At 45.7% G+C, this 27178-nt stretch overlaps 2 protein-coding genes across 2 annotated transcripts in view; one reads left to right on the top strand and one right to left on the bottom strand.

Annotated features, from left to right (window-relative positions):
* Window positions 1-18520, top strand: part of LOC126513305 (UL16-binding protein 1-like) — a 56073-nt gene extending 37553 nt beyond the window's left edge. Inside the window, exons 3-7 of the mRNA XM_050161603.1 lie at window positions 9986-10330; window positions 14389-14646; window positions 14958-15236; window positions 15812-15943; window positions 16996-18520. Of these exons, the coding sequence (XP_050017560.1) occupies window positions 10264-10330; window positions 14389-14646; window positions 14958-15236; window positions 15812-15942 (735 nt within the window). The 5' untranslated portion in view covers window positions 9986-10263 and the 3' untranslated portion in view covers window position 15943; window positions 16996-18520. The remainder of the gene's footprint in view (window positions 1-9985; window positions 10331-14388; window positions 14647-14957; window positions 15237-15811; window positions 15944-16995) is intronic.
* LOC126513308 (thymosin beta-10-like) lies at window positions 2656-2913 on the bottom strand. Its single transcript, XM_050161607.1, has one exon. The coding sequence runs from the start codon at window positions 2826-2828 to the stop codon at window positions 2694-2696; it is 135 nt and encodes a 44-aa protein (XP_050017564.1). The 5' UTR covers window positions 2829-2913; the 3' UTR covers window positions 2656-2693.
* Window positions 18521-27178: the final 8658 nt, after the last annotated feature.

Below are 27178 nucleotides of genomic sequence, written 5' to 3'. Positions count from 1 at the left end.
AGAGAAGAGAAGAGAAGAGAAGAGAAGAGAAGAGAAGAGAAGAGAAGAGAAGAGAAGAGAAGAGAAGAGAAGAGAAGAGAAGAGAAGAGAAGAGAAGAGAAGAGAGAGAGGTGCTGGCGAGACGCGCCTCTACCTCATACTGCAGGTCCCTTCTCGGCAGCTGAGCCTGAAAGCGAAGTGGCGGCCTGACCCCTTTCCACTGCCTCGGTCTCCCGCTGTGCTAGCCTGCCCGCTCTCTCCTGCGCCTCTGATATGAAGGCCACACTGGCAGAGAAGTCCACAGGGACGGCAGGCCGGGCCTGGCGTCCTCCTGCCGCCACCGCACCGAGTCGCCACCGCGATCGTCCTCAGCAGCCCTCCTGAAGCCCGCGCCCCCTGCCTCGGTCCGACTGCGCTCTGCAACCCCTCAACTTTTCTCCTCCACTCTGTGACATTGGAACCTAGGACATTTAGGAAAGTTCTGCTATCAGAAAACTACTTACAATTAAAAGCAGCTTCTGGGATCTGGAGAGGGGACTCAGAGGGTGAGAACACCAGCTGCTCTTAGGAGATCCAGGCTGGATCCCCAGCATTCACACAGCAGCTCACAACCTGGGTTAGTGAGGTTCCAGGGGATTCCATGCAGGCTCCTGGCCTCTTATGGGCACTGCACACACACAGTGCAGAGAATCACACACAGACAAAGTACTCATCAGATAAAAATGATTATCTTTTTCTGTTTGAGAAGAGGCTTTTACATAGGAAAAGTCCAAATTCTTGGTAGAAAAATTTTGAATTTGTTATCACTTTTAAGTGTGTTTTTGTAGGTGAACTGTATGTTTGCAAGAGAATTTAACACACAGAGACAGACAGACACACGCACACAAACACACACACACACACACACACACACACACACACAGGAGATTTGAAGTTTTTATTTCTCATCTCAGTTTCCCTTAACATAGAACTTTCTTTTTTTTTAATCTGATTTTGCTCCTGGATACTTTGTGTGATCTGAAATGCTTGTTTCTGGAGGTGGCCCCGAGGTGGCAAAGGAGCTGGACAAAGGATAACCATAGTTGGGGGGGGGGCTTTCAAAGGGCGCAGAGGGAGTAGCATAGAAAAGAGACTCCGTCTTTTTCGCGCCCCCCCCAAAAGAAAAAAATACTCAGCGGGGAAAGAGGGGAAATAGGAAGCAGGGCGGTGGCTGCAGGACAGAGAAGAGAAATAGACCCGGCTTTTGCCTTCGTGTCCCCCGTGGAAGGATGGGGCAAGAGCCCTGACCCACGCGACCAGGCAGTGCGGCTCGGTCTCTTACTCTGGCTGTCAGGGAGCATGGGGCAGACAGAATGGACAAACAGACACCTCTGCCTCTTGCAGACCAGGCGCAGAGCAAGCCTCTGGGCAGGTCAACTTTCTCTCAGGTTCGCGCGGTGGGCAGCAATCACGGGGTTTGGAGCACAGAACTCTTCCCCATTTTCCCCCCTCAGGAAGCGATTAAAGTTCCCCCCCCCTCGCCGCTCCCTCAGGTCGGAGGCTGGCGGGGCGCGTGGTGGACCCGTCTGCTCCTGCGTTTCCCCATCCCCACTCCCTGTCGTCCTCCACTTTCCGCGCCCGGCCACTGCTGCCACCTTACATGGCCAAGGATTATTTTTGTCGTTCCTTCATAACTGTAATTCTGCTAGTGTCATGAATCATAGTATAAATATCCAATATGCAAGCTATCTGACATGTGGCCTGTGACCACTTTGAAAAGCCCCTTGAACCCTCCAAAAAGTTGAGGACCACTACCCTTGGAGCTCCTTGACCACCACAGTCTTCTCTGTTCCCGGGGTCTCTGGTGTCTTTAGGTCTGGTTCTGGGATCTTGGTCAGACTTCCAGAAATGTTGTGGGGTATTCACCAGAGAAGACTGCTCAGACATGCATTTGAAACCCCAAAGCCCACCCCAGTGACACATTTCCTCCACAAAGCCAAACCTAATAATGCCCCTCCCTGGTTACCAAGCATTCGAATTTATGAGCCTATGTGGGCCATTCTTATTTAAGCAACCACAAATATATACTGAGGTTTAAAAAAAAAAAAAACACATAGAAAGCTAGAAGGATGCCTCAATGATTAAGGGCACCGGCTGCTTTTCCAGAGGACCTAAGTTCAAATACAAACACCCACATGGTGCTCACAACAGTAGTTATGTGTAGCTGGAGTTACAGATGACTGCAGTTCCAGGAATATGACACCCTCCTCTGTCCTCCAAGGGCACCAGGCATATACATGTTGTGCACACATATATTCAGGCAAAACAACATACATACACATAAAATAAAATAATTTTTAAAACTTGTATGAACATTTATCCTAAGCAAAAATCCAAATTTTGATAGTCCTGTTTTCTTGTATATAAATGTTATTTACGTGAAACAGACATTATTTTTTTTGCCACGAGGTGTTTTATTTTCATCAATCATACAAATAATTTTCTATAATATCCCAGGGCAAATGGGTGAAATTTGGCAGTCCGATTAGTGGGGGGTCCCCCTTCAGGGACCCGCGGGCCGGTGGCATCGGCGCAGCGGAGTGCCCGGGTTCACAGTGCAGCAGTGCAGCTTGTGGCTCGCGTCCATCTTGCAGGTGGCTCTTCCTCCACATCACGAGGGGGTCTTGGAGACGGACGGGGTGGGCTGGGGTGGGGGAATCCTCCAGTCTGGGCTTTTAGGAAATTTCACTCCTCTTTTCCTGTTCAATGGTCTCTTTGGTCGGCAGGGTGTTCTTCTCCTGCGTCTTGGTCTTCTTCAGCTTGGCCTTATAGAAGCTGGCGATTTCCCCCATGTCCGGCTTGTCTGCCATTTTCTTACAACCCGTGGAGTCTCCTTTCGAGCTCGCGCTCCAGGTGCTCCCACTCGCCTTGCTGCAGCAAGAGACCTGAAACAGACATTAAAGATAACTTTCTGGAAAGAATCTGCCGCACACAGGAAAAGTACTGTTAAAGGAAACCATGAAGTAATATATGCTTACATTAAGCTAAGGAAGGCTTCCAGTTAACAATCTTGATCTATACCCTAAAAACAAAGAGCAGAGCAAACTAACCTCTGGAAACCAGAAGAATGAAAACAAGAATGATAAGATAAGGATCTTTTTAAAAAGTAGAAAATACAGATACACTAGAAAAAAATCAACGAAGTAGTAAAACTCAATGAAGACACTCGTTCCTCTACCCCTTGTACTCCCTGCCCTCACTTGCACATCAATGGGCAAGGAAAGTTGAATGACACTCTAATCAATAAATGTGATGTACCAAATGATAAAAGGCAAAAGCATCATCATCCCCCCCTCAACAAATGCAGAAAAAGAAAAACTGTCAAAACTCAACACACTTTCTGATAAAAATCTGTCAGGAAATTAAATATGGGAGGAATGTACACACACACACACTCACAAAGACTTACAATACAGATAGCAGGATACTTAACGGTGAGAAGTTGAAGCCAGGAGGTGCCATTCGCATCTCTACTCAATGTGGCACTAGAAATCCTAGCTAATTGGGCAAGAAAAATACATAAAATGCATCAAGTTTAGAAATGAAGAGGTTAAGGAGTCTCTGCTTGCATTTGTCGTGATAGCAAGCTTAGAAAACTCTGGAGTCCAACAAATGATGTTAGGATAATAGATTGAGTATGAACTTATAGGATTAAAAAAATCAGCAAACAAAAATAATCAGTTCTATTTACATGCACTAACAACATTTGATCAGAAAATTAAATTAAGAGAACTGCTTCCTTGTCAGTAACATCAACAACTTCAGCCAAAGAGGTAAAAGATCTGAGACTAGAAATTCCAGACAGATGAAAGAAACTGAAAGGGCCACAACTAATTGGAGACACACCTTGTATTCATTGGTTGTAAAGAAATACATTTACAATGTTCATACCAAAGTGACCTACAGACTCAGTGATCTCTCTTAAAAATCCCACTAATATTCTCTATAGAAAAAGAAAAAAGCCAGGCATCATGGCACACGCCCTTAATCCCAGCAATTGGGGGGGGGGGGACAGAGGCAGGTGGATTCCTGTGAATTCCAGGCCAGCCTGGTAAACAAAAGCAAATTTCAGGACAGTTAGGGCTACACAGAGAAACCCTGTCTCAGAGAAGAAAGAAAGAATGCACTTTCCAGTTAGAAGAAGGGCAAGCTTCTTCGTGTCCTTTACATAGGCGGTCAGCAGAAATTGTGGCCCAGATTAGAGGCCTCTTACCTCTATCTCAAAAGATCTGTGTTAAAACGGTGTCTTCCCACCTCAAAGATCAAGATTAGAAGTGGGATCTGCCCACATCAAATGATTTAAGTAAGAAATTAGTCACTCACAGGTATGGCTAGGTTTGGGGGTTTGGGTTAAATCCAGATGTAGTCAATTTGGCAACCCAGAATAGCCATCAAACCCACCAAAATGTTTTCAGAAAGCCTTTAAACATAGAAGACAAGACACCAGGACTAAAGCACCCAAGTTTAGGCATCTATTACCCCATGTGTCCTGCATCTCAAACACTGATGAACCACTGATGCTTTGAAGAAACAACACAGGAAGAAAAGTACAGAGGATGCTGTGGAATATTCTAAACTTCTGCCCAAGAAAAGGGGGTAGTTCCAGTAACAGATTGCCAAGAGGTAAAACTTCGCTGAGAGCTTCTCCTTCAAAGTCTAAATCCAGTTGCAATGACCAAGGTAATGCTATCTCGTCCCAGCTTTTTCTGTGACTGCCTGGACACTTCTCACCCTTTCTCCAAGAGCCATGTCCACCTTGGTACTGCCTTTGGCACTGTCCTTGACCCTAACTATGGTCCAGGTGTATTAACCAAAATAACTGGGGGTTGTGCAAGACTAAACATAAAACTAAAACAGCTAAAACATGTAAATGAATAACAGTTGTGGAGGGTCTGGGAAATACTGCTGAGCTTTGCAAAAAAAAAAAAAACTAAAATACTAGGCTACCTCAAATTCATCACTGCTGTAATCCCCCCACCTTGAGCACTGATGTCACTGTGATTTTGTCTTTTTTAAACACTGCACCGCTCAGCTCAGTTACCAAGAGACTTTAGATGCACGAGCTCACATTTTACTGCCAATTGCTTTAAAAGATGCAAAACTTTTGATTGATTTAATCAGCATCATTGTCAGTGACTATCTCACCTGGATCACTTCATTTAGAGGCCCCAGCTCGATCTCTGTGGTGTTCAGCCTTGTCCCCTGCCTTCCCTCCCATGAGGAGGTTGCAGGGGAGGTACCTACTGATAAACCTTCCAGGGCCATGGTCCTCTCACTGAGTCCAAAGGAATCTGGGATGGCAGCAATTTCCCCAAATAACATATAAAATCCCTCTGGATAGTCTAGGAAGTAGGTCTCTGTAGTGAATTCAGTTCTGGTTCTGATTACAGAGGAAAGGGACAAAGAAGCCGCATTGGGATTAGGAAAGAAAACTGTAAGGAGAACTTCTTCCTCCGTTGTCCCATGCTAAAGTGGGATGCAGTGGTGGGGGATCTGCTATTCCGTTTCTGCCTCTCATGAGAGACAAGATTTCAGTTTTCTTGAAAGAGTGGATGGCCAACTGTGTGAGCACTTGAATGCATGACAGGAACATTTGGCCCAAGGAGTGGCTCTTGATTTTGTGTCTGGTGATTCTGTTTTCTCTTGCTCCCCTGACAGGGGACCTGGACTTTAATCGCTGTGATTTACTGGGATTCTGATGGGTTTTCTGGATTCTGCCACTAGGTGGCAACATCTGCATGTAGTTGTTTGCTCTGTTCCTCTTTTGGTCCCTAGAGACGTCAGCTGTTTTTTCTTATGATTCCACCACAAGGTGGCACCCCCTGTGATTGCTGTTGGTACCTCTGCTCTCCAGGATAGGGCATTTCCAGTCATATCAACTCACTGCTGAAGTCACAAACTCCTCCTCCCCTGCTTGTATTCTCACTTGCTCCCTGTCCTAATTCTCACTTGTTTCCAGGGGAGCTGTAGAAGATCTCATGCCTCTTCCTCTCTTCATTGCCAGGGTTACTGGATTTGTCTACTTAGACCAGTCACATAAACATTCTCCTAACAAGATCACCAACTCTAAATCCTCACGACGTCAGTGAATGCTAAAGAATTTCTCCCAGGGGTTTGGGGAGGAATGCAGGGGATGCTTGCTCTGAAACTGTGAGACTGACAGGCCCTGTGACATGGGATGGCCATTTACTGGACCCTGGACCCAGCTCCGGCAAAGGCAGTTTGACTCAGTGACACAGGACCCAGGGTACCCTGATCAATTCCCTTATATTGATAAACGACTGACTCTTGTTTTTGTTTGTTTGTTTTTGTTTTTCTGACTCTTGTTTAAAACCCATCTTTAGCTTGGCTTAAGGGTTGTGATTCTGGAGATTATTCTGATGTTTAGGTTTCTAAAAAAACTCCTGTCACCAGCCTCCAGCCACGTGTCCTGCTCCCTTCCTAGGCTGAGACCTTCTGTTGGATTCCCTCCACCCTGCCTACAGCCCATCTTCCTCTTCCACATCTCCCCACCGCTTTCAGACTCATCTCCACCCCTTTCCTAATAAGCCCCAAGCCCTATGCTCTCCTGGAGTCCATCCTCCCAACCACAGCCCCACCCAGGATGCAAGAAGAGCAGAGGCAAGAAATTCCTTTTGTCCTCAGCAGTTGCTTTGGATGCTGAAAAGCTACCGACTTTTGAGTCAACTTGTTCATGTTAATTCCAACTGCGACAATAAGGCCACACCACAATTTGGGCCAAATTTGAAGCAAACTTGATTTTTTTATTGAGGTAGCATCCAAGTGTTGGGGTTTAAAGGGTACAACCCCAAATCCATCTCTTGAGCCCCTTTTAAGGAGTAAAATCACAAATCATTTTACAGAAGACAGGGACAGTGGGACAATAAGGAAACACAAGGGGGAAAAAAATCTTTAAAAAAAAAAACATGTGAGGGCTGGAGAGATGGCTCAGCGGGTTAAGGGCACTACTTGCTATTCCAGAGGTCCTGAGTTCAGTTCCCGGCAACCACATGGTGGCTCACAACCATCTGTAAAGACGTGTGGTGCCCTCTTCTGGCCAGCAGACATGCACACAGACAGAATATTGTATACATAATAAATAAATTTAAAAAAAAAAACATGTGGTCACCATGCTGTTAGGGAAGGTTAGGGAGGTTCAGGGAGGGTAAGAGTATTCTCAGAAACAAGTCAGGGTTTTAGGCTGAGGAAAGTCAGCTTCCAGGAAACAGAGAGCAAAACAAACTTCTTTTGACAACACAGCATCATGGCTTCTGTCAGTGCGAGAGGCCAGCCTTTGATGTGTGCTGAAACTGAGGGAGAACTCTAGTCCTCAAATGAGTCAGGAGAGTTACTGTATGGGCACAGGCCATACCTCAGGGATAGCGGCCCCAAAGCGGAACTGAGTTCTCACTCAAGCCCTACACTGGTGAAGGGACAGACGAGTAAACATTCATATGGACAGCAGGTGTGCTTTGCTCCCCTTCATACCCAAGCCATGAATCACGAGGAGAGAGGACTACTGACTGCTGAGGGGAAGACTTTAAAACAAGGAGGTAATTGTGGCTCTGGTTTGGCTCCCTAAAGAGGTGACTGTTACAGATTACAAGAGGCATCAAGCAGCCAACAAGGAACAAGCCCCCAAAAAACAGAGAGCAGATTGGGCAGCCTGCCAAGCCAGAGAGATGCCTGCAGAGCCCATTCCATCCAGCCCATTGCCTTTCTTCATTCATAGCTCCATCCCCAACTCACTGACTCCCAGTAGGAAGAGGATAAGGCCCTCTCCCAAACTGCAACACAAGAGTCAACGGAATAGTGGAGCTTGCTGTGCTGTAAGGAGAGCGGTGGGGGGGGGGGGGGGCGAAGGGCCCTTTGCTGGTCCCGGCCGTCCGGCTAGCTTACACCTGAAATAACCACACAGAAATTGTATTAATTATATCACTTCCTGGCCCATTATCTCTAGCCTCTTATTGGCTAACTCTCACATTATGATTTAACCCATTTCTAATAATCTGTGTTCACCACGAGGTCGTGGCTTACTGGGAAAGATTCAGCGTGTCTGATTCTGTCAGCTCCGTGGCAGCTCTCCCTGACCCTGCTTTTTTCCTCCCAGAATTCAGTTCTGTCTTCTCTGCCTACCTAAGTTCTGCCCTATCAGGCCAAAGCAGTTTCTTTATTAATTAACTAATGAAAGCAACACACAAACAGAAGGACCTCCTACACCATTGCTGGACTTGAGTGTTGTTTTTAAAAAAAAAAAATATGCAGCGGGTCCTAGGCACAGAGACTCGCAGGTTCCCAGGAGAGCCACCCAAGCGGGCAGATGTGAGCCCATTGTGTCTGGAGCCGCTAGCAGGTCCCCAGTGCAGAACCCCAGAGCGTCTCTGCTGGGCTGGTGGCTGTATACAGGCAGTCCCAAAGCAGAGACGGCTGCCGGTCTCAGAGCGGTGATGGCGGGCCGTGCAGCCGGGGGAGCCAAGCGGTGGTGGGTTCCCAACAGCAGGTGGGCGCGTGTAAACAGACACATAGACACAGAAAATAGGCATAAACATTTATTAAAGGAGAGAGGGAGAGAGAGAGAGAGAGAGAGAGAGAGAGAGAGAGAGAGAGAGAGAGAGAGAGAGAGAGAGAGAGAGAGAGGTGCACACCAGAAAGGGGACGGTAAGAAGAGAGTTTCCAGAGTGGTCAGAGGTCACTGGGAGTGGGTGTGGCTTGTCCCTTAAAGGCACAAGCGACCAAGGAATAACAGAGAGCATCCTCACTGTTGCCCTCAGATGCCTTGTGGTACATCGACTGCCTAGACCACACACTGGATGCCACCAGACTGACTAAGGTCTTATCTTCCAGGTTCCAGATTATGTCTCTCTGAGCGGTGGCTGCTCAGGCTGCCTCTCAAAGTCTCTCCTGCACTGAGGTCAACCCAAGAAGGCAAGAGACAAACAGGTCCCCTCTGTCCATCTGAAGAGAGTAGCCAATGATAAGAAATGGAAATTTGACTTCCCAGAGATGAAGCCTCCTCACATCAGATGTAGTGTGTAGATGTATCCATTAGTATGTGTTGGTATCTTCTCAGAATGGATAGAAGCCTTTGCTACTCAGGGGGACACTGCTCTGACAGTGAACAAGACTCTTTTAGATAAAAATATTTCTAGGTACAGACTGCCCCTGTCAATCATAATAAGGTAATGGGTTTGCTTTCTCTTTATCCATAGCTTAAATGGTCAGTAATGCCTTAAATGTAACCTGGAAATTGTGCCTACTGACCTCAGAGCTCAGGACAGGGTCCAAGGTAGAACTGAACTATTAAGTCAGCCTTCTCTAAATTAATTATGAAAACCAGTGAAAATTGGTCCAACCTTTCACTCCTGACCCTGCTTAGGGTGAATTGTACCGCCCACAAGACAGCATTTACCCCATGAGAATGCCTTTGAAAGACACCTGTGGGGTTCCTGCTAACACCTCCACCAGCAGAGGGTTGATCCACAGGAAGCAAGAAGGAAGCCCAGTTTAACCAGACTCAGTGGGCAGTATTGGTTCAGACTTTGAAAGTCTGACCCCAGGTAGTTTATTTTGGCCATTTCTAACTACCACACAATTGGGAAAATGGCTCCTGGTGGATATTAACTCAGTCCCATGTACACAGCAAAGCTTAATACAACAAAGCTCATTTCAAGAACAAGTGACATTTTCCATAAAGATTGGTTTTAGGGGATTAACTGAGGGCACAAGCTCAAGATAAGAGACTGGAGGAGAATCCTGTTGTGATTGACTGAGATAAACAAGATCAAGATAAGGATCTGGGATAGCTGTTGTGATCTGACCATACAAATAACACAGAGGTCACCAGACTATTAACCCCATCTCTTTCCAGCCTTCTGGGCAGAAAACAGGTTATACATCTCTCTTGACAGAAAAGACGATTCTGTGTGTTTAATGGTCCCCATCCCCCAGACAGCATTTCTCCTTAAAGTTCTAGCTGTCCTGGAGCTCAGTCTGAAGATCAGGCAATAGCAAAGCCATTCTCTTCACTCCCTGGAAGTTGTGACCTGAGTCATAAAAGGTAGGACCTGGGAGTTATTGGTTTATGGACAACTGCTGCCCAAAGACAGGGAGGAGCCCAGAAGTGGTGTGAGGTGGTCACAGCTGGTTGATAGGGTGAGCAAGGGTCTGTTAGTGGTGAGAGTTGGGTGTGGTCTTATTATAAATGTCTGGATTCTGGTATAGTCTGACAAGGCACCAGCTGAAGACATGGACTTTACACTGCTTCTGTCTTTTCTGGTACTATTGTCTACGGTTGCGAAGGCCACAACTGCCGGTGAGTGAGATGAAGGGTCTGCGGGGAGTTGGGTGGGAGCTCAGGACAACAGCATGCTTCCAGGGACAAGGCAGCCATAACAACACACATGGCCACATTTTTTTTAACCTTCTTTCTTTCTGATCTAAAGCAGGATTTCAAACCATAGCACACCCTATAGAACCTGCCATAATCCCTCTCTCCCTCAGTCTTCCGAATCCCTGATTAGATTTGTCCCTCCAAGCTCAGCCTTGATTCCCATGTGGTTCATATCTACCAACCTGTTCCCCCTCCATAGGCATCCAGCTTTCCCCGCTTTACCACCCATAAAGTAATTTACCCCATCTTCCACCAGGTGGCAATTTGATGTGGGATTCCCCTCTGAATGCTGTAAATACCATTAGTCAATAAAGAACTGTCTTGGGCCTGCACAGGGCAGAATAGAGGTAGGCAGGGAAAACTAAAGTAAATGCTGGGGGAAAGAAGGCAGAGTCAGAGAGATGTCATGTAGCCCCGCTGGAGACAGACACTGGACAGAACTTTACCTGGTAAGCCACAGCCATGTGGCGATAAGCATATTAAATTAAGATGTAAGAGCTAGCCAGTGAGAGGTTAGAGCTAATAGGCCAAGCACAGATTCAAATGATAAAGTTTCTGGGTGATTATTTCAGGGTTGAGCAGCTGAAAACAAACTAATAGCCCTCCGCCAACAAATTGGTGAAATTCCCTAAGTGATTGTTTATAAATGTTTGTTTACATTTAAAAGGGGATATGCTATAAAGAATTGCATTGGTATGAATCTTGCTCTATTGATACAAGTTTTAGGTCAATTTTGTTATACTGTATATATGTATTTCTGCTCTTGATAAAGGTATTGTGTTTATGTAGCTCATTTAAAACTGTAATGTATAATCAAGTAATACAGGTCAATAGATTATCATCTTAACAAAACAATATATTTTATGAACAATGTGTTCATTACCAAGAAAAACTATTTTTATTAGATTAAAAAAAATACCAACCCAAGTTCCCACTCACTCCCCTCCTCACAGTCCCTCCATATACCCTCCTACCCCACCCTCATCCAATCCTCAGAGAGGGCAAGGCACACTGTCGAAGGCCCTCGCCACTATATCCAGGCCAGGCAAGGCAACCATCCAAAGAGAATAGGTTCCCCAAAACCCAGAAGGGATTAATTCTGGCGCCACTGCCAGTGGCCCCTCAGTCTGCCCCAGCCATGCAACTGCCAACCACATTCAGAGGGACCAGTTTGGTCCCATTCTTGGTTCTTCCCAGTCTAGCTGGAGTTGGTGAGCTCCCACTAGCTCAGGCAGACTGTTTCAGTGGGTGAACCCATCATGGTCTTGACCTCTTTGCTCACATTCTCATTCCTCTCACTCTTCAACTGAACCTCGGGAGCTCAGTCCCGTGCACCGATGTGGGTCTCTGCCTCTGTTTCTATCAGTTGCTGGATGAAGGTTCTATGGTGATATTTAAGATATTCGTCAGTTTAACTACAGGGCAAGTCAAGATTGGGCCCCCTCTCCTTTATTGCTTAGGGTCCTAGCTCGGGTCATCCTTATGTATTCCTGGGAATTTCTCTAGAGCCAGGTTTCTGTTAACCCTATAGTGGCTCCCTTGATCAAGATATCTCCTTCCTTGCTCTCGTCTCTGTCCTTCCTCCATCTTGACTATCCCATTCCCTCAAGTTTTCCTCGACTCTTTCATTCTCCCCTCTTCTTCCCCTTCCACCCTTCCTTCTACCTCCACCCCCATGCTCCCAATTTTGTCAGGCAATCTTCTCTATTTCCCCCTTTCCAGATGGATCTATATATGTTTTACTTTGGGCTCACTTTATTGCTTAACTTCTCTAGGATCATGAACTATAGGCTCAATATCCTTTGTTTATCGCTAGTATCCACTTATGAGTGAGTACATACCATATTCATCTTTTGGGTCTGGGTTACCTCACTCATGAAAGTGTTTTCTAATTCCATCCATTTGCATACAAAATTCAAGATGTCATTGTTTTACCACTGAGTAGTACTCCAATGTGTAAATGTGCCAAATTTTCTTTATCCATTCTTCGGTTGAGGGGCATCTATATTGTTTCCACATTCTGGCTATTACAAATAATGCTGCTATGAACATAGTTGAACAAATACCATTGTAGTATGATTGAGCATCATTTGTATATATGCCCAAAAGTAGAATTGCTGAATCCTGAGAAAGGTTGACTCCCAATTTTCTGAGAGCCACCATACTGATTTCCAAAGTGGTTGTACAAGTTTGCGTTCCCACCAGCAATGGATGAGTGTTCCTCTTACTCCACATCCTCTCCAATATAAGCCATTATTGGTGTTTTTGATCTTAGCCATTTCTGACATTTGAGATAAGATGGTATCTCAAAGTTGTTTTGATTTGTATTTCCCTAATGGCTAAGGATGTTGAACATTTCCTTAAGTATCTTTTGGCCAGTTGAGATTCTTCTCTTGAGAATTCTCTGTTCAGTTCTATACGCCATGTTTAATTGTGTTATTTAAAATTTTGATGTCTAATTTCTTGAGTTCTTTATATATTTGGGGGATCAATCCTTTGTCTGATGTGGGGTTGGTGAAGATCTTTTTCCATTCAGTAGACTGCTTTTTTGTCTTATTGACTGTGTCCTTTGCTTTACAGAAGCATCTCAGTTTCAGGAAGTCCCATTTATTTATTGTTGCTCTTAGTGTCTGTGATATTGGGGTTATATTTAGGAAGTGTTCTCCTGAGCCCATGCATTGAAGACTACTACCTACTTTTTCTTCTATCAGGTTCAGTGTACTTGCATTTATATTTAGGTCTTTAATCCATTTGGACTTGAGTTTTGTGCATGGGGATAGATATGAATCTATTTTCATTCTTCTACATGTTAACATCCAGTTACGCCAGCACCATTTGTTGAAGATACTTTCTTTTTTCCATTGTATAATCTTAGCTTCTTTGTCAAAAATCAGGTGTTCATAGGTATATGGATTAATATCAGGGTCTTCTTTCTATTCGATTCCATTGGTCAATGTCTCTGTTTTTATGCCAATACCAAGCTGTTTTCCTTACTGTAGCTCTGTAGTAGAGCTTGATATCACAGATGGTGATGCCTCCAGAAGTTCCTTATTATACAGAATTGTTTTGGCTATTCTGGTTTGGTTTGGTTTTGTTTGCTTTTCCATATGAAGTTGATTATTTTTCTTTCAGTGTCTGTGAAGAATTATGTTGGGATTTTGATAGGGATTGCACTGAATTTGTAGATTGCTTTTGGTAGGACTGCCATTTTTACTATGTTGACCCTACCTATCCAAGAGCATGGGAGATCTTTCCATTTTCTGGTACCTTCTTCAATTTCTTTCTTCAAAGACTTAAAGTTCTTGTCAAATAGGTCTTTCACTTCCTTGGTTAGTGTTACCCCAAGATATTTTATGCTATTTGTGGCTATTGTGAAAGGTGATATTTCTCTAATTTCCCACTCAGCTTCTTTATCATTTGTGTATAGGAGGGCTACTGGTGTAGGAGATCCTTCTGTTTGTGTTGCTTTCATTGGCTAATCAATAAAGAAACTTCTTGTCCTGATAGGACAAAACTTAGGTAGGCAGAGAAGACAAAACTAAATTCTGGGAGGAAAAAAGCAGAGACGGAGAGCCACCACAGAGACAGAGACGCCAGGTTAAACATACTAAATCTTTCCCGGTAAGCCACACCTCATGGTGACATACAGATTATTAGATATGGGTTAAATCAAGATGTGAGAGTTAGTCAATAATAGCCTAGAGATAATGAGCTAAGCAGTAATTTAATTAAAACAATTTCTGTGGGTTATTTCGGGTGTAAGCTAGCTGGGCTGCCAGGATGAGAAGCAGGCCCTCTCTCCTCTTATAGGCTACTGATTTTTTTTTTGAGTTGATCTTGTATCCTGCCAATCATTGAAGGTATTTATCAACTGTAGGAGTTCTATGGTAGAGTTTTTGAGGTCACTTATTGCCACAGGCAAAGACTGTCCCTGAGCCCCTGCTCCTTATCCCTAACCTCACTGCATGTTTCCTTCACAGATGCTGCTTCTCTTTGCTACAGCTTCACTGTTGGCAAGTCAGGGTCTGGACCATGGAGGCACAAAGTCCAAGGCCAACTGAACGAAGAGACTTTTCTTTCATACAGCAGCAGCAGCAACTGCCAAGCCATTGGTGCTTGGGGGAACCGACTGAATGCCACAAAGATCTGTGACAAACAGGTTGATACTCTGAAAGATGGAGTTGACCTGCTCAAAGAACAAGCGGTTCACATGAAGCGGGAGAAGAAGACATTCAGAGGTAAGCTTCAAATGGCCCCATATTCTTGGGGTAGAGTGCTTGCCTGGCATGCATGAGGCCATGGGTCAATCTGCACTGCCACAAACTAAATAAAAGAACATATCAGATGTGCCCCTGAAGGAAAGAACAGGATTTGTGACAGGTTAGGGACATTCATTGTTTTCATGGAGGAAAAGAATGAATCACTGGTAGTCAAACCTAAGAGGTCCTGCAGCAAGGCTGTGGGGTAGAGCAAGGTCAGAGAATGAGAAGAGAGGGGAAGGGACAGGATTCATCAAGAGCAATGGCTGATCTCTTTCCAATGGGCACAGAGCCCCTCTCTCTGCAGGCCAGGCTGTGTTGTTGGCATGAAGGAGATGGACATTTCAATGGATCCTGGGACTTTGACCTCAATGGACACAAAATGGTTCATGTTGACTCAAGCACTGGAAAGTGGACTGAAGTTGATCCTGGATCCAGGTGGATGAAGGAGATGTGGGAAAAAAACAAGGATTTAACAGACTTCTTATCCAGGACCTCACAGGGGGACTGCAGGGCCTGGTTTAAGGAGATGATGAAGTCACTCTTGGAAGAAAAGCTGGAGCCTACAGGTAACTGGGAAGAAGGGGCAGAAACTCACTGCAGATTAGTGTGTGTGTGTGTGTGTGTGTGTGTGTGTGTGTGTGTGTGTAGTAATCTAATCACCATGAGTCCTTGGGTTAGTGGTCATTTTTTTCCGTCATTTATTTCATTTCTCTCCCTCTCCTATCTCATTAATTGTGGATACATGGTTCTCTCACTGCGGTTCTCGCTGGCTGTCACAGTCTGAGCACCTTGTATTTCCTGGCCTTTTCCTCATTCTGCACTCACTGTTGCTTTTCATCTCAGCTGATCTGTCTTCTTCCCTGGCACCATCCTCACGGGTCATCTCATGCCTCCTATCCTGCCAGAGGAAAGATGAGGCTCCATTATTATCCTGCTTCTCCTACCAAAGCTGCCTGAGTCTCATGAGGTCACGGAACATGCCGTCTCTTCCTTCCTACTCAGGATCCACCTAAACAGTTGTTACATAGCAATGGGGGTGGAACTCTGTGTGTTGCTGAATTGCTAGAGAACCCAGAAGCTATGGTGAGATTTCCTCAGCTTTGAGGTCTCCTCAAAGACTCAACTTGTGTTTCTACTTCAGCCTCAACAACCACTACTCCACATGTGGACCAGCCTTTGTCCCTGGCCATCAAGCCCAACATCTCTGTCCCACTGATAATCCTCCGCTACTCCCTTCTTCTGTGGTCTCTGAGGAGAATCATTGACAGTTAAGGTACTGAGGGCCGTGCTGGGAGTGGGTGAGACAAAGGTGGGCGAGGGGTGGGGAAGCAGGAACGAATTCCTGAAGACATGATGCTGACCCTCATCTATAGCATCTTATTGGGAAAGGAGGCAGGAGATCTGGAGTTCATGTCACCTGCTAGCAATAGCGTGTGCACGCTCACCCTTGACAGGACAGGAATCATGTCACAGAGCAAGTGTGGAATGAGAAGGGAACACAGCAGGTGCCTGATCAGAGCAGGTTCCTAATCAATAGGGTCCCATGATGCAGATGTGGAAACATTTGGAACATAAATGAAGAATGTGTTAGCTCTACTCAATGTATAGGGAGAAGAAGATTCTGTACAACAGATAGATACAAAAAGATATAAATAAAGAGATGGTACAATGGCAAGACCACTTCCTGTTTGTGTCAGACTTGGGTTTCAGTCCCAGCACCCACATGGTAACTATACAGCTCTGGATCCAGGAGATCCAGCCCCTTCTTCTCCACAGACACCATGCATTCACACAGTGCACTTACAGGCATGCAAGCTTATGCTCACACACATGAACTCACAATGAATAGAGCAGCGGCCTCCAGAACCCCCGAGCAGTGTCCCCACTGCAGGCCGGAGGATTGAGCTGCTGCTGGAGTCTGCTCCCATCTGGGCTGCTCAGATGACAAGGTGGGGCTGAGACAGTCACATCCACACCTGTGTGTGTCACTCTAAGGCTGAGAAAGAATGGAGAAGAAGGCTGGATAGGGGATGCCATGACTCCTCCAGCCCCTCCCATCATGCCCCGAGTCAGGAAGCAGAGCTAGTCATCACCACTTCATTCTGATCTCCAGGTCTGCAGCAGGGTCTGGGGCTCTGGGACATGGGAAAGAAGGAGGAAGACAGTAGGGGATCCAGGATGGAGAGCCCAGGGGTGATGGAGGAGGGAACTGAATGACCCTCAGTGAGGGTGGCTGTGGGGTGGTGATGACTGGTACAGGGCACCCAGGAGAACTGACCCAGGTGTCTCCTCAGACCCTTCAATAGATGTGTTTCCTTGCTGCAGGTTGAAGATGCTCCAGAGAAGTCATGAGAGTTCCTCTGGTGTCACCATTCTCCCTTTCCATCAGCCTCCACCAGATGAATCATGATGCTGCGGACACAGCATTTCATGGTCTTCACTCTTTGCAGTTGCTTGGGCTCTTTCGTATCACCCTGTACTGTTTCCTTGGGGCTCCCTGGTTGAATTTGCCCATAACATGGAACTACTTGAACTAGGGATCTGAAAATGGACATGGTTGTGTGCACATCCTTAGCATATGAAACAGGACAGCCAGATCTCCTTAGTGAAAATGTGAACTTTTTACTCTTGTATATCTAGGTCAATATGAGACAGACTAGAAAGGCCCCACCTCTGCTAAGGTATTTGCTTGGAAGTTAAATTCTGTCAAAAATATTGATTTTTGTAATAGATATTTATTATAACCACACCTTACTAGGCAGCCATCTCTAGAACAAAAAAAAGTCTTTTATTTTTAAATGTCTGTATATAATATAGTCATAAGAGAAAATGTAATATTTTATAATATCATTACTATTATCGGTTAGTCATACACTAGGTAGCCTAGCAATGCCCACATGCACAGTGAGAACAGAGAACCCAGAAGCTGCTCAGTCCGACAGGCTGGCTGTCCCTGCAGTGACAATCTGGCAGTGAAAGGCAGAAGGTCCTGGGAGCTGGTGCTGTTGGGTCCACATCCTCCTGGTGCAGGTCTGGGTCAGCGCTGCTCTCCACTGTGTCAGAGAAGCTTCTTCTGCACATCCAGACCTGGGATGGAAGGAGAGTGAACTCACACTAGTTTCCTCTGACTGTGCAGGGACACTGTGCACAAGTGCACTAGCACTCACACACACACACGTGACACATACACACAACAGTGACAACATAAGGACTTGAAAATATGGAGAGATCACTACTGAAAACATGTATTTGAGGTAGGGCATAACTATGTAGCACAACATGGGATGGAACTCACTATGTGGACCAGGCTGACCTGGAACTTGGAGATCTTCCTGCCTCTACATCCCAAGCATTGTGCTTAAAGGTGTGTGCACAACACCTGACTGATTCTTGGGTTTTGAGCTCTTATGTTGTGCTACTAACGTAACACTAAGGTAAGATGTACTATTTCTCCCTAATTAATTTGTAACTCTAGTGGCATTAAGTAGACTGGCCATACTCAGGTATATCAGGCATCACTAAAGGAAACCTGTAACAGCTAATCTTAGAAAAGAGAAATTGAGGTCTATTTGTTTAGTTGAAGTCACTGGTAATGTCTGTCCTTTGTTTTCATTACTGGAAGCCATCTGATTGCTGTGTTGGCATCTTTAAAAATGCCATCTTTCTATTCAGATGTTTGTGAACTTTCTTCTTGTGATTGCTTTGCATGTGTTCCTGTTTCTACAAATGTGTATATGACAGCTTTGTGTGACTTTTATATAAAACTTTCAGAGAATTCTCTTGTAATTATTTTACTTCTCAAAGTTTGTGGCAATGGCTATTTCATTTGTAATAAAATAGCTGTAATATTCTCTTTGTTCTTTGTCAATCTGTATAAAGACCTGTCAAATTCAGTATTCATTATTTTGGTCTAGGGGGTGTTGGAAGTGGAGACAGGGTTTCTCTATGTAGCCTGGACTCTGTTCATCTGAGGGGACTAACCCTGCCAAGAAATGGAGGTTTGACTTCACAGAAATCAAGCATCTCACACCCAAGTTTAAGTATCTGTGTGTGTTGACACCTTCTCAACTGGACAGAAGCCTTTGCTACTCAGAGGGGACACTGCTCTGACAGTGACCAAGACCCTTTTACATAAGATCATTCTAGGTTCGGACTGCCCTTGTCAATTGGATCAGATGGTGGACCTGCCTTCTCTTGTCCATAGCTTAAATGGTCAGTAACGCCTTAACGTCACCTGGAAATTGTGCCTACTGACTTCAGAGCTCAAAACGGGTCCAAGACAGTACTGGGCTCTTAAGTCAGCCTTCTCTAACTTAATTTTGGAAACTAGTGAAAACTAGTCCAACCTTTCACTCCTGACCCTGCTGGCAGTGAGATGTTCCACCCACAAGGCAGCACCCACTCCATGAGATTGCTTTTGAAAGACACCCGTGGGGTCCCTGCTCACACCTCCACCAGCAGAGGGTTGATCCACAAGAAGCAAAAAGGAAGCCCTGTTTAACCTGACTCAGTGGCCAGTGTTGGTTCAGACTTTGAAAGTCTGACACCAGGTATTTTATTTTAGACATATTTAAGCATAGAAAATAGGGGGGAAAATGTTCCCTAGTGACTATTAACTCCATCTCTGTGCACAGCAGAGCTTAAAACAGGACTACATGGAAACTCTTCTGAAGTGCAAGTGACATCTTCCATAAGGATAGGATCTACAGATTATCTGAGGATACAACTCAAGATAAGGGTCTGGGGGAGGATCCTGCTGTGATTGACTGAGATAAACAAGATCAAGATATGGATCTGGGGTAGCTGTTGTGGTCTGACCATACAGATAACACAGAGGTCACCAGACTATTAACCCCATCTGCCCCAGCCTTCTGGGCAGAAAACAGGCTATACATCTCTCTTTGAAGAGATGACCCTGTGCATTTAGTATTCCTGATTTCCCTAGTATTCATCAGTGAGCACAAGGATCTACATGCCTCCTGTACCTCTCACCTCCCTAGACAGCCTTGACTGTCCTGGAACTCTATCCATAGACCAGGCTGACTTCAATTTCAAAAAGGTCTACCTAACTCTGCCTCCCCAGTGCTGGTATTAAAGGCAAGTGCCACCACCACAGGGCCCCTTTTAAATTTTGTTTCATTATTTATTTTGTTTTTTTTTTCCAGACAGGATTTGTGTATTCTTGAATGTCCCAGAACTAGCTTTGTAGACCATGCTGGCCTCAAACTCCCAGAGAGTCTGACCAATTATGTCAGACCAAGGGTAAGCACAAAACTAATAAACAACGCCTAGATTGTAAGATTTTAAGTTTAAAACTGAGGGGATGATGGCCAAATTGTTGTGAAGTAATAATATATTCTAAGTAATAATATATTCTAAGCAATTGTAGTGTGATTGTTTTGTATGTTACATGAATCTATGTTCAAATTTTGCTCTGTTAATCTTGTTTCCCATGAAAGTTAAGCACTCACATAAGTACTGATTTATGAGCAGGAGAGAAGAATGTCATCCACACAACAAATGACCAATACCTCGAGAAATTTAACCAGCACCGACTGAAGTGCTTAAGTACAGAATAGTGATCTATTGGGAGGCTAGCTTTCATCCCCTAGGGTAGAATTTTCCAGAGGTATTGGGACTGTGGGAGTCAGCCATGATAAGCTAAGTATGGGCAGGTTCTTTACTTCCAACCATTATCACCAGCCAGAGTAGGACTCAGCCGGCCATCCATAAATTTAATAAGAGGCCTGAGTCTCAGTAATTTACCCTGAAGCAATACCTGGTTACAGGAAGAACCACAAGCCGAGATTACCCAACCACCACTCAAGAACAGACCATTCAAAGGAAATGCCTAATATTCCAACTGCTGTAGATAGGATCACCTGCCAACACACACTCACCAGGACACCCCCAGAGAAATGTCAGCCAATCAGGTGTCCTGAACCTCAAAAAACCCTCACCCCCACCTTTACTACAATAAAAACCCAATTCTAACTGAGCTCGGGGCTCTCATGTTTATTCCAAAACGTTAAACATGAGGAGAGAACAAATTTGCAAACTTGCTTAAAATAAAGGCTCTTTGCTATAACATACAGGACTCTGACTCTTTGTTGGCTTTTGGGGGACTTCATGGATTTGGCCATAACAGGGACATTGGCTGTTGATTGTTTAAAGTAGGAATAGAGAATGGAAAAAAAATGTTCCCTTTCAGGATGTAAAGGAAGAGAGGAAAGGCAGTCTTTATCAAGTATAGTAATGTAATGTTGGTGAGGAATCACAGTAGAAGCAGGGAGGCCTGATTGGAGGGTCCCCGCTGTTTGCATAGTCACATTTATGCACCTATGATCATGTAAAATTCTAAATTTATTCTTTGTCTTATGAATTGTAGAAATGGAGGAGTTCAAGTGCAGGTGCACGCTTTTAATTCCAGCACTCCAGAGACAGAGTACGCAAATCTCTGAGTTCAAGGTCAGCCTGGTCTAGAATGAGTTCCAGGAGACAACCAGGATTACACAGAGAAAACGTGTCTCTGAAGAAGGGGAAAGGGGGCTGGAGAGATGGCTCAGAGGTTAAGAGCACTGACTGCTCTTCCAAAGGTCCTGATTTCAGTTCCCAAAAACCACATGGTGGCTCACAACCATCTGTAATGAGATCTGGTGCCCTCTTCTGACCTGCAGGCATGGAGGCTGAACACTGTGTACATAAAAAATAAATCTTAAAAGGGGGGGGGGGTAACAAAAACAAAAAACAAAAAGCAACAACAACAAAAAATATTCTGGGGAAGTTCAAAGGACCATCCGAAAGTGCTTTATCCCCTATTTACAATTTTTTTTTTGTCCTAGAAGTTGGGCCGGTTTTAATTTTTCCCCAAGAGGAGGTCAGTGATCAGAGGGGAGGTGGGAGTGTGGAGAAAAACCTAAGTGCTGGGGTAGGCTAGCCCTAGGGGTCAGACAGTGGAGGAGACATCTCCCCACCCCCCACCCTCCCAGACCGCAGTAGCTGAGACAGTCCTGACAATCGGGGAGTGCAGCCCTGAAGAAGGGCGCCCTAGGGAACCTGATAGCTCCTTCTCCAGGTGGGGGTACGAATAGGGAGCCTTGGAACTTTGAGCTTCCTCCTGATTGATCAGCATCTGAAGGGGAGGAGCCCAGAAGGAATGAGATTCATAGGCTAGGCAGAGTGGGAGTGGTGCGTGGTGAGTAAAGAGCGGGTCCTGTATATGTTATGCTGATTCGGGCTTTCTGCCTAGACAGCAGCTGAAGACACTGACTTTTAAAAAAAAAAAAAAAAAAAGATTTTTTTTTTATTTTACATACCAACCCCAGTTTCCATTTCCTCCCCTTCTGCCCCCCTCAACTTCCACCCATCCCACCCCCATCTACTCCTTAGAAGGAGTAAGGCCTTCCTTGGGGAGTCAACAAAGTCTAGTATACCAAGTCGAGGCAGGGCCAGGCCCGCTGCATCAAGGAAGAGCAAGGTATCCCAGCATAGGGAATCGGCTCCAAAAAGCCGGTTCATGCAAAGGGATAAGTCATGGTCCCACTGGCCCCTCAAGCAGTTCAAGTCACACAACTGTCACCCACATTCAGAGGACCTACTTCAGTCGTATGCAGGTTCCTCAGCTGTCAGTCCAGAGTCCCTGAGCTCCTAGTAGCCCAGATCAGCTGTCTCTGTGGATTTCCACATTATAATCTTGAACCCTCACTTGCTTTATGAAGTCACAGATTTTATTCTGTCTCTGCCTTTCCTGATTCTGTTGCCTAGGGTCCCAGGGTGAGTGAGATGAAGACACCCCGGCTGTGGGAGCCCAGGACAACGGTGCCCTCCATGCCTCAAAGGAGCAAGGCAATGAGCTGGCAAGTCAGAAACCTCCAGAGACCAGAGCCACAGTGCTCCCTGGCACAGTGTGATGAAATCGCAGTGCTCAGGGAGGGAGGAGCAGAGGCCCTAGAGGGACCCCAAAGAGATCTAGGAAAATAGGGGAATTCCGTGTGTCTGGAGGACCGGGAGGCCTGAATTCATAATCCAGACACCCGGAACTTTGCGAATCTTTGCGGGGGGGGGGGGGGGGGGAGGTGTCTTCAGGGCGATACTGAGGACTCCCCCATTCTCTCCGCAGCGCAGCTCCAGTCACACCTGTTGGGTGCCGGGCCTCAGGAAGGAAACATGGCAAAGGCTGCAGCCACCAGACGCAATCTTTCCCTGGTTCTGTGCCTTTTTGTTGTACTGAGCTGTCTGGGGTCCAAGCTGCTCACCGGTGAGTTACCCAGACATAAATGGAGGGGTGAGGGAGGTGAGCATTGGGCTACAGAGTCAGGAAGATAAGTCTCCTCGGGGGAAGCTCCAGGGCTTCTTTCTCTTCACTACCACAGGAATTTAAGTCTCTGCTCCCTGGTCCTTGCAGCGTCCCTCCCACATCCTCACAGGTGAAATGACAAAGTTAGGGGAAAGTCACTGTGGCAGGGCCAGAAGGGGCTATGTGAATGAGAAAGGCACAGCAGCAAAGGGGAGCAGCTAGTGAGGCCCTCAGCACCACTGGAGTCCACTGAGGGCTAAGGGAGTCACCAGTGAGGAGCCCTCCAGGAGGCGGTGTCAGACAGCTGCCCTGGACCTAAGGCAGTCTATGCTCTGAAGACTGCCTTCCCGCTTCCCGGGGTTCCTCACAAGCCCCCCACCATTCGGGAACCTCTTTGTTCTTTCTTTCACACCTTCTCACCACCCCCCCATTTTTTAAATCAAAAGATCACGATAGTTGCAGCCTTGGACAAGACAGCTACAACCACACTCGTTGGTAGTTATTTTCTTTCTTTTTTCTTTACCTTCTTTCTTTCTCATGTTGTTTTAAGGTGGGATTTCACACCATAACACACACTGTAGAATCTGCAATTGTTGTAATAGGAGCAGCAGGCTGAGTTCCCACTGCCTGGCTCCCAGATAGCTTTACCGGAAATAATTACACGGAAACTGTATTCATTTAAACACTGCCTGGCCCATCAGTTCTAGCTTCTTATTGGCTAGCTCTGACATAATGATTCAACCCATTTCTAATAAACTGTATATCACCACGTGACTGTGGCTTACTGGGATGAGAGAAGAGCCATGGCGTCTGCCTGACTCTGCTTTCTTCATCCCAGCATTCTGCTCGGTCTACTCCGCCTATCTAAGCTGCTGTCCTGTCAAAAGGCCAAGGCAGTTTCTTTATTAACCAAAGAAAGTAACACATATACAGAATATCCTCCTATACCATGCAATAATCCCTCCTCTCTTTCTCTCTTTTTTTCTTTCTCTCTCTCTCTCTCTCTCTCTCTCTCTCTCTCTCTCTCTCTCTCTCTCTCTCTGTGTGTATTGTTGAAGGAGGTCACTTATTTGTCCCAGCCTCCCAGAACCGAAATAACAACACAAAAATTGTATTAATTAAATCATTGCTTGATTTATTAGTGCTAGCTTCTTATTGGCTAACTCTTACACATTAATTTAACCCATTTTTATTAATCTGTGTATTGCTACATGGCTATGGCTTACTGACTAAAATTCTGGCATCTGTCTCTGGCGGGATTACATAGCTTCTCCCTAACTCTTCCCTTCTTTCTTCCAGCATTCACTTTAGTTTTCCCTGCCTAGCTCTTTCTGCCCTGTTCTGTTATAGGCTCACAGCAGTCATTTGTTAATCGATGGTATTCCATACAGAGGTGAATCCCACATTACGCAGCCTTCCAAGCTCCTGAATCACAGATTTGTCACACCAAGCTCAGATTCAACTCCTATGTGTATCATCATCTATCATTCTTGCTCACCTCCATTCCCAGTGCTTCTAACCAGACCACACTTCAAATCCATACAGTGCATTTAAGCCTTCTTCCACTGGGTGGCAGTCTGTGCTCACGCCTGAAGACATCTCAGCTAAGCCTGGGCTAACATGCCTTGTCCATTAGGGTCTGACAATGTTACTGGGTGGAGAGTATGAAATCTCCTGCCCTCCTAGGCCCATATAGTCTACCTCCTGGGCGATGTCATCAGATACTGGTGTTCATTTAGGAGGAGAGGGTTTGTTTTTTTTCTGTAAATAGAAGGCACTAAATATCTTCAACCTGGCATGTCTCACTGTATCTAACCTGCATCAAACACTCAGGTCTACATTCAGTGTAGACAGAAGGTAACAAGTTGATAAATGAGAAATCAGACTTGTCCTCTGTCCATTCTTCTGACCCCAGATTAGGGAAATCCCAAAAACCAGTATCAGTGCCCATCTACCCAGAGTGTCTTCAGATGTACTGCCAAAGCTGCATGGTTCCCAGTCAGCACTGGGTTCTATGCTGCCTGTGACATCTGGGTCAGCTAGCAATGACACAAAGAGGTCCTGGCTTTAGGAAATGCTGTTCAGTCCATTGCTGCCCAATGGAGTCCTTACATTCTACCATCATGAGGACACTCCTTGAAGCCTGAGGTGTTTGCTGAGGGAGAGGTGGCAGCTGACTTGAGATATAACCTCAGTTTCTTTATCTAGATAAGATCTCCACAACCATCTGGGAACAGGAGAGGTTCTGTCAGAGAAGAGTCCTTGTCCCTCCCTGCCAGGCAGCTGTGAACACACAAGGGTCTTGTTCTGTCCCTGCAGCGATGTCTCACTGCTGGACACCTTGTCTGAGTGTGACCTGTGCACCTAATAACCTAGAGGGAAAGAGCTCACCTCATGACGTCTGCCTGAGACCTGATGGGCCTTCTGATAGCCCAGGACTACAGGCTGCTCTCTCCCAGGGCCCAGGACCATGCCAGGAGCCACAGTGAATTAGAGTGTATTTTCCCTACTGCAGGTGGGTCAGGCTGGCTTCTGCACAAGCGAAGCGATTCTCCAGTTAGACACTGCCATGGACTCCACCCAGGGCCATTTCCTAGAATTGATGCCTTGGATTGACAGATTGTCCTGGGTCATAGAGCCCTAGGACAGGTCCAGTCCTGTCTCTAGTTGCTTTCAAGTTCCAAGAAACAATTTTTGGGAATATGGGCGCAGTTATTTCTCTCCAAACTGCTTCCTGCTGTGTTGAAATAGGAGTGGCAGGGCTGCGTCCCCAGCACCCGGCCGCCTGCTAGCTTATGCCCGAAATAACAACATACAAACTATTCATTTAAACACTGCTTGGCCCATTTCTATCTAGCCTCTTTTCGGCTAACTCTCACACCTGGACTAGCCCATTTCTAATAATGTGTGTAAGCACCCCAAGGTGCTCTTACCGGGAAGATTCTAGCCTACATCCATCCTGGGTCAGAGCTTCATCGCATATGCCCAGGAGAGCAAAGCGGGGCCTCTGCTCCAGAGAGCAGAGCTGTCGAGTCTGAGCTCACTTCCTCTTCCTCCCAGCATCCTATTCTGTTTACTCCTCCCACCTCTGTTTTAACCTATCAGGGCCGAGGAGTTTCTTTATTGCTTAACCAATGAAATCAACAGATTGATATATGACACTTCCACATCACCTTCCTTCCTTCCTTCCTTCCTTTCTTTCTTTCCCTTTTCCTCTCTTTCTTTCTTTCTTTTTTTTAGACATTGTTCCAGAAGGACTTTCTTGTTCCAAAAACTGTCTATGAGGACTGTCTCTGAGTCGGTGTTCTGCATCCCTAACCTCACTGCGTGTTTCCTTCACAGAAGTTGTGTCTCTTTGCTACACCTTCACTGATGGCCAGACAGGGCCTGGACCATTGAGGCAAGAAGTTAAAGGCCAAGCAAACAAAGAGACTTTTGTTTCCTGTGATAGTAACAGCTGCCGTGCCGTGGGTGTTCTAGGGAGAAAACTGAAAGCCACAGAGACCTGGCAACCACAGATTGATACTCTGCATCAAGGAAGTGAACTGTTCAAAGCGCTCGTGATTCGCATGATGCAGGAGAACACAATGGAAGGTGAGTTTTAAATTGCCCGGTCGTGTTGGGGATGTAGCTCAGTGATAGAGGGCTTACCTAGCATGCACGAGGCCCCAGATACAATCCCCACTGCTACAAACAAAATAAAAGAACTTATTAGATGGCTCCATGAAGGAAAGGACAGGATTTGAGACAGGTTAGGGGCATTCATTGTTTTCGTGGAGGGAAAAAAAAAAGAAAGAAACACTGGTGGTCCCTCCCACCAAAGAGGCCCAGTAGCAAGGCTAAAATGTGAAGGGTAGAGCAAGGTCAGATGATGGGAAGGAAAGGTAGGTAGACAGGACTCATTAAGGCCAGAGGCTGATCTCTTCCCAACGGGCACAGAGTACCTCTTAATGACGACCAGGATATGTTGTTGGCATGAAGCAGATGGACAATTCATTGCATCCTGGAACATTGACATCAATGAACGTAAAATGTTGCATTTTAACTCAACCACTGGAGCACGGACTACTCTTGATCCTCTATCGATCCTGTTGCTAGAGAAACTCAAGGAAAACATGGAATTAACTAACTTCTTACAAACGACCTCCCAGAGTCACTGCAAGACCTGGTATCAGGAGTTCAAGGCCCACTGGGGAAAAAAGCCTACAGGTA

This window comes from Alexandromys fortis, unplaced genomic scaffold, assembly GCF_014885135.2.
Source record: "Alexandromys fortis isolate MF-2015 unplaced genomic scaffold, M_Fortis_MF-2015_v1.1 scaffold_134, whole genome shotgun sequence".
NCBI lineage: Eukaryota > Metazoa > Chordata > Mammalia > Rodentia > Cricetidae > Alexandromys > Alexandromys fortis.
This window is presented reverse-complemented; position numbering and strand designations above follow the sequence as displayed.